The sequence below is a fragment of the Piliocolobus tephrosceles genome, chromosome 21 (assembly GCF_002776525.5).
Source record: "Piliocolobus tephrosceles isolate RC106 chromosome 21, ASM277652v3, whole genome shotgun sequence".
NCBI lineage: Eukaryota > Metazoa > Chordata > Mammalia > Primates > Cercopithecidae > Piliocolobus > Piliocolobus tephrosceles.
Window position 1 is genome coordinate 4,129,562 of NC_045454.1, and position 17,420 is coordinate 4,146,981.

The following is a 17,420-nucleotide window of genomic DNA, read 5'->3' on the forward strand; positions in this document are numbered from 1 at the left end:
ATTGTGGGTACCGTTAGGGGGGTAACGGTACCCACGACGCTCTTCCGATCTATTGTGGGTACCGTTAGGCTCAAGCCTGTAATCCCAGCACTTTGGGAGGCCGAGACAGGCGGATCAGGAGGTCAGGAGATAGAGACCATCCTGGCTAACACGGTGAAACCCCGTCTCTACTAAAAAAATACAAAAAACTAGCCGGGCGAGGTGGTGGCGCCTGTAGTCCCAGCTACTCCGGAGGCTGAGGCAGGAGAATGGCGTAAACTCGGAAGGCGGAGCTTGCAGTGAGCTGAGATCCGGCCACTGCACTCCAGCCTGGGCGACAGAGCGAGACTCCGTCTCAAAAAAAAAAAAAAAAAAAAAAAAAAGAAAACACTGACTAGGTAATTATCAAACAGTTTTGACAGAAGTGGGTCTATGGAAGCATCAGTAGATGGTGAAAAAACTTAGGACCTCAGAGAAATGTTAGCACCCATGTCCAAGAGATGAAATTATGCTCAGCACATAATTGGAATGGTCAGTCTGATGGTTTTGGCTTCAAAATGAGGTTCTTCTTCTTCCTTTTTTTTTTTTGAGGCAGAGTCTCTGTCGCCCACGTTGGAGTGCAGTGGCGCGATCTCAGCTTACTGCAACCTCCACCTCCCGGGTTCAACTGATTCTCCTGCCAGGTGCGGTGGCTCATGTCTGTAATTCCAGCACTTTGGGAGGTTGAGGCAAGTGGCTCACCTGAGGTCAGAGGTTCAAGACCAGACTGGCCAACAGGGTGAAACCCTGTCTCTACTAAAAATACAAAAATTAGCCGGGCATGGTGGCGCATGTCTGTAATCCCAGCTACTCGGGAGGTTGAGGCAAGAGAATCACTTGAACCCAGGAGTCAGAGGTTACAGCGAGTGAAGGTTGCACCACTGCATTCCAGCCTGGGTGACAGACTATGTCTCAAAACAAAACAAAACAAAGAGATCCTCCTGCCTCAGCCTCCAGAGTAGCTGGGATTACAGGTGCCTGCCACCACGCCCAGCTACTTTTTGGATTTTTAGAAGAGATGAGGTTTCACCATGTTGGCAAGGCTGGTATGGAACTCCTGACCTCAGGCAATCCGCCCACCTCGGCCTACCAAAGTGCTGGGATTCCAGGCATGAGTCACCATGCCTGCTCATGAATTAAGTTGGTTCATACAATCCTTCATCCAACCTCATGGGAGGATAGGTAATTTTCTCACAAGGGAATACTTGCTTTCTGAAGGGAGTTGTTTATAGGTTAAGCAAAACCAATTTAAGAGCCTTCAGCAAAGTAATATGAAAAGCTTCTGTTAATTTTGCCAGGTGAGAGACAGGGTTTTGCTCTGCTGCCTAGGCTAGAGTGCAGTGGGGCAATCATAGCCCACTGTAACCTCAAATCCCTGGGCTCAAATCATCCTCCTGCCACAGTCTCCCACACAGCTAGGACTACAAGCATGTGCCACCATGCCCAGCTGTTTTGATAGAGACAGGTGCTGTGTTGCCCAGCTGGTCTCTATCATGCTTGATCCCTACCCTATTGACTCCAATAAGGATGGCACCATGTACGAGAAGTGAATGAGAGCCAGAGCTAGAACTGAGACATAGGGTCAGGTGCGGTGGCTCATGCCTGTAATCCCAGCACTTTGGGAGGCTGAGGCACGCAGATCACCTGAGGTTGGGAGTTCGAGACCACCCTGACCAAAATGGAGAAACCCCATCTCTACTAAAAATACACATTAGCCGGGTGTAGAGGCACATGCCTGTAATCCCAGCTACTTGGGAGGCTGAGGCAGAAGAATCGCTTGCACCAGGAGGTGGAGGCTGTGTGAGCCGAGATCATGCCATTGCATTCCAGCCTGGGCAGCAAGAGTGAAACTCCATCTCAAAAAAAAAGAAAAAAGAAAACGAGACACAGAGTTTATTGAGGACTTAGATACGGGGCAGTCCAGGAGCAGCAGGCTGGACAAGAAAACCACTATCATTTGTAAGAAGCATGCAGTTCATACAGTATTTTCACTTATCACCCTCCACCCAGCTCAAAACAAAGGGCTTCATTGCAAGGAACACGCCAGATGTTCAGAAACCTCTGGGTTGGCCACTCCCAGATTCCTTCATTTGGAACGTTGAACCAACACTCTTTTTAGACCACAGGGTCATTCTTAAGGTGTGCTTGAGTTATTACTGTCAGATGTATCTGTTATACAGTCTTGAACTCCTGGCCTCAAGGATGTTCTTGCCTTAGTCTCCCAAAATGCTGGAATTAAAGGCATGAGTCCCTGTACATGACAAGGTGGGTTTTTATTAATCTCTTCGTTAGTTTCATCAACCCAGAAGACAGGGGAGGGTATGTAAAATAAACATTTTAGAAAATGGGCCACACTTTACAAATTCAGATTGTATCTCCAGTTAAATGAGTTCCCCTACTGCTGTGTAATTCACAAGAAATTCTCCAAGAGGGAGTTACCAATCCAACACATATTTACCCACGACTTCCACGGTGGCTCTTCTGTAAGGATACACTTCAACTCAATGACGGAACATGCAGATCATAATCAGTTCATATCTATAATCTTGGGCTGGAGGCAAATGCCAAATATGAAAAGGTGAGGTGGGCAAAGGGAAATGCCCTTGAGATCCTTGAAAAGAAAGAAAATTCAGTTATAGTTTGATACTTAAATACATGGGACAGCACTTTGTTAAATTTCAAGATAAAAACCAAAAGCATGCCAGACACTGGCTCAACCTGTAATCTCAGCATTTTGGGAGGCCAAGGTGGGAAAATCCCTTGAGCCCAGGAGTTTTAAGAGCAGCTGGGGCAATATGGTGAGACCTAATCTCTACAGAAAAAAATTTAAAATTAGCTGAGCATGGTGGTATATACCTATCCTAGCAAGTTGGGAGGCACGAGGTGGGAGGACAGCTTGAGTCCAGCAGGTCAAGGCAGAAGTGAATTGTGATTGTCACACTGTACCCTGCCTGGGCAACACAGTCAGACTGTCTCAAAAAAAAAAAAAAAAAAAAGGGCCAGGCACCACGGCTCATGCCTGAAATCCCAGCACTTTGGGAGGCTGAAGTGGGTGGATCACAAGGTCAGCAGTTCAAGACCAGCTTGAACAACTTGGTAAAACCCTGTCTCTACTAAAAATACAAAAATTAGCCAGGGATGGTGATGCATGCCTGTAATCCCAGCTACTCAGGAGGCTGAGGCAGGAGAATCACTTCAACCCTGGAGGCGGAGGCTGCAGTGAGCTGAGATAGTGACACTCCAGCCTGGGCAGACAGATGGAGACTCTGTCTCAAAAAAAAAAAAGAACCATAAGCAATTTTCTATTTCATTGCAGACGGGGGGAGTATTTTTCTATTTAGTGTCAGACTTACTTAATCCATTTATGCCAAAGGATACAAAATACATATATATATATATGTATTTTTTTTTTTTTGAGACGGAGTGCAATGGGATGATCTTGCTCACTGCAACCTCTACCTCCTGGGTTCAAGTGATTCTCCTGCCTCAGCCTCCCAAGTAGCTGGGATTACAGGTGCCCACAACCATGTCCTGCTAATTTTTGTATTTTTAGTAGAGAGGGGTCCCACGTTGGCCAGGCTAGTCTTGAATTCCTGACCTCAGGCGATCTGCCCACCTTGGCCTCCCAAAGTGCTGGGATTACAGGCGTGAGCCACTGTGCCCAGCATAATTTTTTATTTTTTTCAGACAAGGTCTTGTTCTGTCACCCAGGCTGGAGCGCAGTGGTGTAATCATAGCTCAGAGCAGCCTTGATTTCCCAGGCTCACGTGATCTTCCGACTGCAGCCTCCTGAGTAACCAGGACTACAGGAGCACACCAGCACACTCCACCATTTTTTTTTTCTTGAGTTTTGCTCTTGTTGCCCAGGCTAGAGTGCAATGGCACAATCTTGGCTCACCACAACCCTGCCTCCCAGGTTCAAGCGATTCTCCTGCCTCAGTCTCCCCAGTAGCTGGGATTACAGGCATGCGCCACCCCGCCCAGCTCATTTTGTATTTTTAGTAGAGACGGGGTTTCTCCATGTTGGTCAGGCTGGTTCCAAACTCCTGACCTCAGGTGATCTGCCGCCTTGCCCTCCCAAAGTGCTGGGATTACAAGCATGAGCCACTGCGCCCGACCTATTTTCTTATTTCTTAATGTAACGGAAAATAAACAAAATTCATTTTTGTGAATTTTTTTCACAAAGTTCATTTTTGTGAAGCAACAGACACGAAGAGACACTTTACCTAAAAAGAAATAACCATGTATTTAAAAAATGAATTTTTTTTTTTTTTTTTTTTGAGACGGAGTCTCGCTCTGTCGCCCGGGATCAAGTGCAGTGGCGCAATACTAGCTCACTGCAAGCTCTGCCTCCTGGGTTCACGCCATTCTCCTGCCTCAGCCTTCAGAGGAGCTGGGACTACAGGCACCAGCCACCACGCGCAGCCATTTTTTTTTTTTTTCTTTTAGTAGAGACGGGGTTCCACCATGAGGATGGTCTCGATCTCCTGACCTCATGATTCGCCCCCCTTGGCCTCCCAAAGTGCTGGGATTACAGGCGTAAGCCACCGCGCCTGGCCTAAAAAATGAAAATTTAAAAGGCTAACCATACTCTCTCCGTAAGAATTCTCAGACACTGATGGTAGGAATACAAAAAGGAAGTAATCATTTTAATTTAGGTCAGTTTGGTATCTTTTTTTTTATTTTTTCAGAGTTTCACTCTTGTTGCCCAGGCTGGAGTGCAGTGATGCAATCTCGGCTCACTGCAACCTCCGTCTCCTGGGTTCAAGAAATTCTCTTGCCTCAGCTTCCCGAGTACTTGGGACTACAGATGCGTGCCACCATACTCGGCTAATTTTTTATTTTTAGTAGAGATGGGGTTCCACCATGTTGGCCAGGCTGGTCTCGAACTCCTTACCTCAGGTAATCCACCTGCCTCAGCCTCCCAAAGTGCTGGGAATACAAGCATGAGCCACCATGCCCGGCCCAGTTTGGTACTTCTTTTCTTTTTTTTTGAGATGGAGTCTTGCTCTGTAGCCTAGGCTGGAGTGCAGTGGCACGATCTTGGATCACTGCAAGCTTCGCCTCCCGGGTTCATGCCATTCTCCTGCCTCAGCCTTTGGAGTAGCTGGGACCACAGGCACCCGCCACCTCGTCCGGCTAACTTTTTGTATATTTAGTAGAGACGGGTTTTCACCGTATTAGCCAGGATGATCTTGATCTCCTGACCTCATGATCCGTCTGCCTTGGCCTCCCAAAGTGCTGGGATTACAGGCATGAACCACCACGCCCGGCCTTGTTTTTTTTTTTTTTTTTTGAGACAGTTTCACTGTTGTTGCCCAGACTGGAGTGCAACGGTGTGACTCGGTTTGACTCGGCCCACTGCAATTTTTGCCTCCCGGTTTCAACTGTCTCAGCCTCCCAAATAGCTGGGATTACAGGCATGCGCCACCACACCCGACTAATTTGTATTTTTAGTAGAGATGGGGTTTCTCCATGTTGGTCAGGCTGGTCTCGAACTCTCAACCTCAGGTGATCTATCCGCCTCCGCCTCCCAAAGTGCTGGGATTATAGGTGTAAGCCACCGTGCCCAGCTAAGCCACCATGCTCAGCCTGGTATTTCTTAAAAAGTTTTACCTACCATGTGACTCAGGCACTGCACATGGAGATATTAACATAAGAGGAGTAAAATATATGGATATGAAGAATTATATTCAAATGTCTGTATCCGTATTATTTATAACAGACAAAAGTGAGAAGCAAATCAAATATAAATAGATGGATTAATATGCAAATACTGATGTTTCACAGCATGTCATACTTCTCAGGAATATAAAAGGAATGAATTAGTCATATATCATCACTAATAGCAAAATAAATGACACAGTAGAGAACCCAAAAATGAAAAGAGGAAATAGTTTAAGATATCATTCATATAAAATTTCAGAAAACACAAACTAATCTGTTTTAAAGCATACTAAATCAATGGTTGTCTGAAGAGCAGAGAGGAACATCCTATTAAAAGGCTCAGCCATGCACAGTGGCTCACATCTGTAATCCCAGAACTTTGGGAGGGCAAGACAGGCGGATCACTTGAGGTCAAGAGTTCGAGACCAGCCTGACCAACAGGGTAATACTGTCTCTAATAAAAATACAAAAAGAAGTAGCCAGGTGTGATAGTACATGCTTGTAATCCTAGCTAATAGGGAGGCTGAGGTGGGAGAATTTGTTGAACCCAGGAGATGGAAGTTGCAGTGAGCCGAGATGGCAACACTGCATTCCAGCCTGGGTGACAAGGCTCTAGGTAGGACAACATAGTGAGGCTTCGTCTCTTTAAAAAATAATAATAGTAATGCCAGGTGCAGTGGCTCACACCTGTAATCTGCACTTTGGGAGGCTGAGACAGGTGGATCACTTGAGATCAGGAGTTCGAGACCAGCCTGGACAACATGTTGAAACTCCGTATCTACTAAAAATACAAACACTAGCCAGGCGAGGTTGTGCATACCTGAAGTCCCAGCTACTCTAGAGGCTGAGGCAGGAGAATCGCTTGAATCCAGGAGGTGGAGGTTGCAGTGAGCCGAGATCACGCCACTTCACTCCAAGCTGGGTGACAGAGTGAGTCTGTCTCAAAACCAAAACAAAACAAAACAAAGCATAGGCTTGGTGGCTCAAGCCTATGATTCCAGCTACTCAGAAGACTGAGGTGGGAGGACTGCCTGAGCCCAGGAATTTCAGATTACAGTGAGCTATGATGATGTCGCTGCACTCCAGTCAGGTAACAGAGTGAGACCCCGACTCCAAAAAGTAAATAAAAAACAACAGGCTCTGGGTAAATATGAAGGCGATGGATACATTACACTTCCAAGGGCTTCTTTCTTTTTTGTTTTTTTGTTTTTTGAGATGGAGTCTCACTCTGTCACCCAGGCTGGAGTGCAGCTGCATGATCTGGGCTCACTGCAAGCTCTGCCTCCCAGGTTCACGCCATTCTCCTGCCTCAGCCTCCCGAGTAGCTGGGATTACAGGCGCCCGCCACCTCGCCCAGCTAGTTTTTTGTATTTTTTAGTAGAGACAGGGTTTCACCATATTAGCCAGGATGGTCTCGATCTCCTGACCTCGTGATCCGCCCGTCTCGGCCTCCCAAAGTGCTGGGATTACAGGCTTGAGCCACCGTGCCCGACCTTTTTTTGTATTTTTTAGTAGAGACAAGGGTTCACCTTATTAGCCAGGATGGTCTCGATCTTCTGACCCTGTGATCCACCTGCCTCGGCCTCCCAAAGTATGGGGATTACAGGCGTGAGCCACTGCGCCCAGCCACTTTCATGGGTTTCTATGAAAGTCTAAACTTATCACATGGTACAGTTTAAATATATATAGTTTACTGAATGTCATTTATTCCTTATTATGGCTTTAAAGAATTGGTTCAAAAGAAAAATGTGGGCTGGACATGATGGCTCAGGCCTGTAATCCCAGCACTTTGGGAGGCTGAGGGAAAAGGATTGCTTGAAGACTTCGAGGCTGCAGTGAACTATGATCTCACCACTTTACTCCAGCCTGGGTCACAGAGCAACACCTTGTATTAGAAAAAAAAAAAAAAGAAAAACATGGATTTTCTATTATTTTTGACAAAAATGCTTGACAACTATACAAAATCTCCTCATGTCCTAAGTGTGGCAATGAGTCTCTGTGGTAACAAATACTGATTGAGCCAGGAAGGCCATTTTCACCTGATTAGACTGGAACACTAGTTGGTCACAAAGACCACATCACGGGACTAAGAGATCTCCTTTCTCCCTATCCTGTTCCTCCTGCCAGTGCAGGAATGGCCCTGAGGTGAACAGCCGAGAAAAGGTACAGGACTCCACAAATCCTTTATATTATTTCCTTTGACAATGGCCTCAGCTACACAAGATTCATAATTACGGAGGTTCTGAGAATTTCTGTACCTGAAGGTCCACCACACACACAGTAACTGAATCAATGTGGATGTCCTTTTGAATGACGTGCATTCCAACTCTGTTCTTGCAGTGTCCTCCACTGCCTATAAATGCAGAAATTCTATAAATTATGATTTCCTGTTATAATCTCATAACCTGGGACACCACCCTATGGAACTCTGGATATGAGGGCACATGGCTGCACTGCAGGATCTAGGGAACAGATTTCCCTCAGCAGTACTGAGCAAAATGCAATATCCCTTGTAAAAGAGAGAAAAATCTCATGTTGATCTCAGAAGCACCAGAGGATGTCACAAACACTGTTCCCTTCTCAGGTTGATCTATAAACCCAGAAATTATTGGAGTCTCTAGTCAACAAATAAGGACCACAAAGTTCTGGAGTCTTTGGAGGCCTTGGGCAGCCATGAAAACTATGCCACAAGTGAAGAGACAGTATATTCTGTCATCATACAGTCCCCTCTGAGGCACTCAAAGTCCAGTGATCCCAACAAAAGTTGTTTGCCCTTTTAGGACATCAGAACCCACTTGTTTCTGAACCACCCCAAAGAGTAAATACAACTCTCAAGATTGAAGGAAGCTTAAACAATAAGGCCTTAGTCATTGCACAAATCAGAGCAATGGGAGGCAGAATGTTCTTTGGTTGGAACTTAAGAGGCTGAAAAATTCCACTTAAAGAATCACATGAGACCCATAAGGTCCCTGAAAAACGTAGTCCATCTTTTCAAGCTGACAGAAGACTCCTCTGGTCCAGTACTGAGATAGATCCATGGTCTCACTCATCAGAAATAAATGAGAAAGGAATGACAGCCAAGACTACTCACCAATTCCTCTGGCCAATGAAAGACAACCAAGGTTTACTTCCGGAACATCACGGGGTGAGTGAAAGATGCACAGTGAACACCTGCCTCGTGGCCGACATAGAATGGTTGCCAGATAACTGGCAGTCACATAAGTCTGGCAAGGGAACACGGCAGGGTGAAAAATGCCACGCAGCTCTAACATAATCGAGTTTATGCAGATGCTGTATGTATGTCATTCAATTTAGGCAGATGGCTCCCTCATAAGGCATCTCCTCCAGTGTTATGTTTTACAAGTAGTATTTCCTGTATGTGTACAGTGTTTCCTTAAGAGAACAATCTGCTATCCAATGAGAGAAGGCAGAAGGCTTTCTCACATTCGTCGCACTCAAGAGGCACTTCTGCAGTGGAAGCTCTTCTGTATGTAATAAAGCAAGACTTCTGCATAAAAAATATCCCACGTTTGTCACACTCAGGAGGTCCTGATCCAGTAAGAACCCTCTGATCAAGAGGATGCACAGAGATTTAGCTAAAGATTTCCCAAATTTCTTTCACTTGTAAGGACTTTTTTCTGTGTGAACTCTCTGATGTCGAAGGAGAGAAGAGCTTCGATGAAATGATTTTCCGCATTCACTGCACTCATAAGGCCTTTCTCCAGTGTGAACTCTCCTGTGTTCAGTAAGACTGAACGTTTCAGCAAAGGATTTCCCACATTCGCTGCACTCATAAGGCTTTCCTCGAGTATGAAGTCTCAGATGTTTAAAATGCGCAGATCTTCGAGTAAATGTTTTTCCACATTCACTGCATTCATAAGGCCTTTCTCCAGTGTGAACTCTCCTGTGTTCAAGGAGACTGAAGAAGAATTTCCCACATTCTCTGCACTCATAAGGTCTTTCTGCAGTATGAATTTTCTGATGTCGAAGGAGGGAAGAGCTCTGATGAAATGACTTTCCACATTCTCCACACTCATAAGGCCTTTCTCCAGTATGAACTCTCCGATGTCGAAGGAGGGAACAGCTTTGAGGAAATGATTTCCCACATTCACTGCACTCAAATGGTTTTTCTCCAGTGTGAACTCTCTGATGAACACGAAACCCAGAGCTGTCTAGAAATGATTTCCCACATTCATTACATTCATATGGCCTTTCTCCAGTGTGAACTCTCTGGTGTTCAGTGAGGTGGGACTTGCCCCTAAATAATTTCCTACACTCCCTACACTCGTAAGGCCTTTCTCCAGTGTGGCTTCGCTGATGCTGAATGAGGTTGCCCTTTCGACTAAAAGATTTCCCACATTCTCCACACTCATAAGGTCTTTCTCCAGTGTGACCTCGCTGATGGTTCCTAAGGTGTCCCTTTCGACTAAAAGATTTCCCACATTCTCCACACTCATAAGGTCTTTCTCTAGTGTGAACTCGATGATGTTCAGTGAGGGTGCCCTTTTGACTAAAACATTTTCCACATTCTTCACACTCATAAGGTCTTTCACTAGTGTGACCTCGTTGATGTTGAATCAGATTGCCCTTCTGAGTAAAACATTTCCCACATTCTTCACACTCGTAAGGTCTTTCTCCAGTGTGAACTCGTTGATGTTTAATGAGGGTACCATTTTGACTAAAAGATTTCCCACATTCTCCGCACTCATAAGGTCTTTCTCCAGTATGAACTCGCTGATGCTGAACAAGGCTGCCCTTATGACTAAAAGATTTCCCGCATTCTCCACATTCATAAGGTCTTTTCCCAGTGTGAACTCTCTGATGATTACTGAAGCTATCATATTTGATAAAGGATTTCCCACATTCGCAGCAATAACATTCTTCTCTAGGGAGAAGTCTCTGCTGTTGAACAAGTATGTGTTTGGTGCCAAAATGTTTCATGCATTCTCCACAGCTGCAATGAGTATTTCCCCCCTGAAAGGGAGACTCATACTCAGGTTTGCTGTTTGACTTCTCCCCAGTGGGAGTGGCCTCCTGCTGCAGTAATCCTGAGCTGGGCAAAAAGTCCTTCCCACTCTGAATGAAGACAGATGACTCCTCTGACACATGGAACTTACACCTCTTCACAAACAACGCTTCTTCAGCACTGCTTCTATAGGGTTTCTCTCCAAGGTACTGATTCTGGTGCTGATGGTTTGAACTATCATACAATTTATTCCCCCATGCTTCACACCTGTGCAGTTTCTGCTTGTGATGTGTCCCCTGATGATCTGTCAAGTGCAAAATGTCTCTCAAGATTGCACCACACATTTCACAAGAGTGGGCCTTCTTGGGAGACACACCTACCCTAGGAGTGTTGACCTGAGACACTCTATGTATAGAAATGTTCTGCTTAGCATGTGCCTCCTCATCTTCTGATCCACACCAATAACCTGAAAGCAAGAAAATGCTGATGAGTTCAAGTTAACTCTGGTCGGAAGGCACAGCCCACCCACAAGCGTGTCTGACAAACCGAGGAATTACTCCATGGAAATATTTGCAGGAACAGAATGAATGTTGGCTTCATGTGGAAGATGAGGCTATCATTAACGGGCTATAAAGGTCACAGAATGTAGGCACCATGATATGAAGGGCATAAGCATACATGAACACAGAGAACTGAGCCAGCATCTACAATTCTTTTTTTTTTTCTCTCTCTCTCTTCTTGAGAGACAGGGTTTCACTCTGTGATCCAGCATGGAGTGCAGTGGGATAATCTCTGTCTCCTGGGCTCAGGTGATCCTCCCACCTCAGCCTCCACAGTAGCTGGGACCACAGGCACATGCCAATACGCCCAGCTACTTTTTGTAGAGGTGGGGTTTCGCCTTGTTGCCCAGGCTGGTCTCAAACTCCCGGGTTCAAGAAATTCATCCACATCGGCCTCCCAAAGTGCTAGGATTACAGGTGTAAGCCAATGTGCCTGGTGTATAACTCTTTTCTTTGCAAACCACTTGTCTGCAGGAAATTATCTGATGACATGTTAATGCTACATAGAAGGCTATGTCCAGGCCTAAGAAAATGATTACAACAGCTCTTGCTCAGAACAGTTTAACAATTTGTATACACTTGCTAATACACAATGTGTATGCCGGTATCGGACAGCACTCTGGAAGGAAACATGAGAAAATAAACGGTTGAGGTGTAGAGTCCAGAGACTTGAAGATTCGTTGGGGGATGGATATCAGAGTACAAGTGACAAGGTGTACAACTGACAAATTCAAGGCTCTCAAGAATGGAGAAGACAGAAGTAGTGAGTATCTATTGGCCACAAAAATACTAGTCAAATAGAATAGCTTTCTGATATGATCTGAATAAAATCTCAAACTCATGCCCTCCCACCAGGTGCCACCCCTCAGCGACAGGTGCCCTCTCAGCACATCAGGCTGAGTATGGATTCAGTTGCCTCTTCTGGAGCACTGAGGACTCTCCATCCCACCACCAAGACGATTAAGTACATGGAACCTGGATGACGTAAGTACTAAGGCAAAGATAGGGCAGAACTGGGGCAACTAGCCTCTGTGGCAGCAAATACTGATAAGCCAGGAAGGCCATTTGCACCTGATTAAACTGAAATGCTGGCTGGTCACAAAGGCCACATCACTGGATTCCCTATCCTCTTCCTCTTGCCAATATGTGCTGGGTACTTTTCAGCAACAGTGGCTCAAAACATGACAACACACAGGAAAGGAAACTAATTACTAAAAACAGAATTTCTAAGGAGGGTCTTGCCTTTGGTCTATGTAGGCAGTGAAAATATTAGTGATGGCAATTCCTGCCACAGGCAGGCATCGAGTAATGTCAGCCAAAGGAAGGAAGTAGAACCTGGACACACAGGAGTCTCAGATCTGGACCAAGTCAAACAGCGAGGGGACAAGCAAGGTGAAATGCATTAGATTGATTACAAGACACCTGACTCTGACTCATTCCCTGAGAGTCTGCAGCAAAGCAGGTATTGGGACTGCTCAAGGAGAGAAGGTAGTACACAAACCTCAGACCTACAAACCACAAAACCTACCCAGAGAAGTAGAGAAGGAAGCTGTGCCCAGGGTCCTGACATGATAAAAACAGTCTTGCCAATGGGAAAACAGGGGAAGGGCAGAGACTTATTCAAGAAATAGGGGAGGGTGTGAGGAACTTACCCAGGGAGGATATAAGTACCCAGTTCTCCAGCATCACATCATGGTAAAGGCATCTCTGAACCTCACTAAGGAGACTCCATTCTTCCTGGGAAAAGTTCACAGCCACGTCTTCAAATGCCACAGTGCCCTGCTATGATGGTAACAGATGAAACCACAAACAGTTCCTATGCTGAGGTACCACAATCCACCTCTCCCACATCCCCACCCCCTTGCCCATCCTCCTCCCAAGATCCTCAGCACAGAGGAGAGACCAGTCCACTGGTGCCTTTGTCTCTTTGTGAGCCCACGGGTCACTCAGTATAGCCATCAGCAATTAATAAGTAGGGGGAAAATAGGGATCTATGCTGCACTTTTTTTGGGACGGAGTCTTGCTCTGTCACCCAGGCTGGAGTGCAGTGGCATGACCTCGGCTCACTGCAACCTCTGCCTCCCGGGTTCAAGTAATGCTCTGCCTCAGTCTCCCGAGTAGCTGGGATTACAGGCGCCCACCACCACTTCTAGCTCATTTTTGTATTTTTAGTAGAGACAGGGTTTCACCATCTTGGCCAGGCTGGTCTTGAACTCCTTACCTCATGATCCACCACCTCGGCCTCCCAAAGTGTTGGGATTACAGGCGTGAGCCACCGCACCTGGCTATGCTGTGCTCTTAACATAAAAGGGTCCACCCCCTCCTGACAGCCAATGCCTCTGGTATATCCAAGCTCACATAAAGCCCAATGCAGTTGCCTGGGTCCATTAGATACACTCCCTCTCTAAATACACATCCTTCTTTTTTTTTCTGAGACAGAGTCTCACTCTTGTTGCCCAGGCTGGAGTGCAGTGGTAGGATCTCAGCTCACTGCAACCTCCACCTCCCGGGTTCAAGCAATTCTCCTGCCTCAGCCTCCCAAGTAACTGGGATTACAGGCACCTGCCACCGCACCTGGCTAATTTTTGTATTTTTAGCAGAAATGGGGTTTCACCATGTTGGCTAGGCTGGTCTCTAACTCCTGATCTCAGGTGATCTACCCGCCTCGGCCTCCCAAAGTGCTGGTATTATAGGCATGAGCCACCATACCCAGCCTTACACATCATTCTTTAGACAGCACAGGCACATGCCATGGCCACCCCAACGTGACATCCCCCAACCATCAGCCTCTTTTGAGCCTTAACACAAATTATAGTTTTGATTTCTTTTAGTTAGGTTCTCCTCTGGTCGCCCAAGCTGGAGGGGAATAGTGTGATCATGGCTCACAGAAACTTCAAACCCCTTTTTCCCAGGCCTCAGCCTTCTGTGGAGATGGGATCTTAACATGTGCAACATCAACCACTTTAAGAGATGGGGTCTTGCTAACTTGCCCAGGCTGATCTCAAACTCCTGGCATCAAGCAATTCTCCCACCTCAGCCTCCCAAAGTGCTGGGATTACAGCACGAGCCTTGAAGCCTGGTCAACAACTTAAAGTATTTTAATCCCCTTCTTTTCTTTCTACTGCTCTGAGTGGGATTCTCCCCTTAGGGTTATAGTGTTGGGGAAACAACTGACACCTGAGAATACAGATAACATTAACAGCAATTTCAAAATCAAATAACTCACAGCCTGACAGACAGGGCCACATGGAGGTTGCACTGTGGACAACAGAGGGAAACCAGGGACTGTGTTATGCACACTTTGTAGGATGAAAAGGGTGTGATAGCCCCTGATTTCTCAAGAGGGTTCCACTGACTTGCTTAAATAATTCTGAGTAGAAATGGAATTGAAACCCAGAACAAAGTATAATAATCAGAAACTGTGCCTGATCCCTTAATGAAAAGGGTTGTTAGGCCAGGATACATTATTCAATAGAACACAGTGGGAAGGGGGTTTGCACTCAGGCCATTTGAGGTCATACAGTATCACCACACATCAAGGTGGCCCATCACATTGGGCTTTCATTTTTGGCCTCATGCCACAATGTGGCTGACAGAATTCAGAGTATGCTTGGCAAATTCAAACAGGATCCAATATTACCACAGAATTCTCATGGTTCCCAATAGCAATGCACTTCCCAAGTCATTCTGTGAAAGCCTTCTTGCATGGCTCCACACCCCCACAGAACCAGGTGTGGCTTTAGCTATCCATGGCCGTATTCCAGGACATCACAAGCTAGAGAACATGTGAATGGAGAATAAGGTCAGTGAGGGAATGGAACATCCTCCAGTTCCCTCTGTAGGTTTTTTTTTTGTTTTTGTTTGTTTGTTTTTGCCAGAGTTTCGTCTTGTTGCCCAGGATGGAGTGCAATGGCTCACCGCAACCTCTGCCTCCCGAGTTCAAGCAATTCTCCTGCCTCTGCCTCCCAGTAGCTGGGATTACAGGCATGCGCCACCACGCCCGGCTAATTTTGTATTTTTGTTAGAGATGGGGTTTCTCCATGTTGGTCAGGTTGATCTCGAACTCCCGACTTCAGGTGACCCGCCCGCCTGGGCTTCCCAAAGTGCTGGGATTACAGGCGTAAACCACCTCGCCTGGCCCCCTCAGTGGGTTCTTTAAGTGCTTCTGCAGCCAGGAGTGTCTGAGGGGAAGGCAGACGTTACAAAGGGGATCTGATAAGCTCAGGTCTCCTTGAACCTGTTCTTATCGCTGGAGCCAGGTGACCTCGGAGTGGTTGTCTGACCTGCGTGTCTCAGTGCAAAATGTCATCTCTACCACCTATGTGATCTATCAACAAAGGAGTCAACCTCCCAGAACCCCAAGGTCCTCATTCCCTCTACTATGTTCTTCCTTTGGCCTTTGGGAAACACTAAAAGCCTGGACTTGGATCGCATCCCTCCTTTCTTCGAAACTCTCCATGGCTTCTAGCGTCTTCACAGTGAATACACAGCCCCCAGTCTGCTCTTCCAAGAGAAGCTTCGCCTCACACATTGTTCCCTACGGGCGCCTGTGGACCCCCGGTTCCATCCTCCCGGGTCCGTCCAACTCCAGGCCATTGCCCGCGCCGGTCCCTGCGCCTGTCGCTCTCCCCACCGCTTCCCCTAGGTGTCAGAAACAGGGACCTCTCCCGCGAACGCCTCAGTATCCCGACGCCGGGTCCGGGCTGCAGACCTGTGAACAGTCGCCGCTCCCTCGCTGCTTTAGGGCTCGGGTTAGGATGAGGTGACCTGAGGGCAGGGAAGGCACAATTACCTGAGCCGGCAGCCTCAGTGCGGCCGCCGCCATCCGAGTACGTGGGGAAAGCACGGCCGGGAGAGGCGAGCGCCGTTATGGGGCCTACGATCCGCCTCTGTGCGGCGAGAAGGACTCTTCTCCAACTTCTGGGTTCAGACACCGCGGTTCGGACCCACAGCTCCAGCGCCTCTCACCTCACAAACCGTACAAACACACCCACCATGAACCAAAATGGCCGCTACCAGTGAACGCCGAGAATCCCGCCACTACGTTACGTGCGCACACAGAATCGCCTTTATTCTGAGCCCTTACTGGTTCTGCAGCGCTGTCATTCAATGTAGAGCTTTCTGGGTAATGTAGTTCCCCAGGTTCCGAGGTAGTACAGCTGCCGCTTCCCAAAGGCGCTTCTGCAGAGAAGTCCCAGCTCCACCTCAGGGGGCTCATTGAAGCGCGCATCCTTTTAGGGCAGAGGATGGTCTCGCCCCTCCTTAGAGGCTATATTGAGATTCCTGGGGAGTCCCTGTTTGTAACTGACCACCCAAGTGTTTGCAGAAATATTAATTCACATTTTTGGAAATGTAAGCTCCCAGGCGCTAAAAAGATTGTGAATGCTCCCAAAGGCTATAAATCCAAATTCGTGTATCACTTTATACAATCGTTTAGACACAAAATGCCTGCACTGGAAGCAGAGACTGATAAACATTACTGAGTTATAATTCACATGAATGCACTCTTGTTACCGGATGGAAAGTGTTGACTGTGAATTGTCCAGGTTGTTGGTGCATTTAACAAAGAAGTGAACAAAACGCACAAAAAAAAGCAACGAAAGAACGAACCAATGAAAGCGATTTATTGAGGTGAAAGTACACTCCACAGAAGTGGAATGCAGGTGTGTGAACAGGCGACCAAGGGGCTCAAGAACCCCGATTACAATGTTTTTTAGGGTTTTATTAGGTTGCTGCAAAAGTAATTGCGGTTTTTGCCATTAATAATAAGCTAGAATTTTATAGTACCCCAAGAGCTCTTTAAAGGCCTCCAAGCCTATGAAGGATTGGTGCACAACCAATCAGGCTGAAGTGGAGACTTCTGTCTTGTTATCACAGGAGTGAGGATGTGGCCTGTGTGCTGCCTCATCTTGCCTAGAACTAGCTGCACCTGCTGTTCTTTCGCTTATGGCTTCATCCTTGGTTCCCCTAATTCCCTATTCTCCCGCCTCACTCTGAGGCATTAGAGTTGGTTTTTCAGTCTGCCAGGAACAAAAGAGAACTGATCCAGATAGGACCATGCCAAGGAAGATAGAGGAGAGGCTAAAGCAAGAGTACAAAGGTGAATCAGTTGTTCCCATGGAAAAACAACTCTCCCGCTTATATAGTCAATTATTGTGTCCAATTCATTAAGCAAAACATTATTCATGTAATGTCCCGTACTTGGTATT

The 17,420-nt window shown here is 46.7% G+C and overlaps 1 protein-coding gene across 4 annotated transcripts in view; it reads right to left on the reverse strand.

Annotated features, from left to right (window-relative positions):
* Positions 1-16,228, reverse strand: part of LOC111521128 (zinc finger protein 418) — a 37,376-nt gene extending 21,148 nt beyond the window's left edge. The window contains exons 1-5 of one of the 4 annotated variants that reach the window (XM_023184301.1): positions 16,004-16,228; positions 12,864-12,993; positions 8,777-11,117; positions 2,477-2,629; positions 1,872-2,269 (exon numbers count right to left, since the gene is read on the reverse strand). In XM_023184301.1, coding sequence (XP_023040069.1) covers positions 9,304-11,117; positions 12,864-12,993; positions 16,004-16,036 — 1,977 coding nt within the window. In that variant the 5' untranslated portion in view covers positions 16,037-16,228 and the 3' untranslated portion in view covers positions 1,872-2,269; positions 2,477-2,629; positions 8,777-9,303. Of the gene's footprint in view, positions 1-1,871; positions 2,630-8,776; positions 11,118-12,863; positions 12,994-16,003 lie in introns of those variants that run through there. The other 3 variants (XM_023184300.1, XM_023184299.1, XM_023184302.2) reach the window with 3 other exon arrangements.
* Between the last annotated feature and the right edge of the window lie 1,192 nt (positions 16,229-17,420).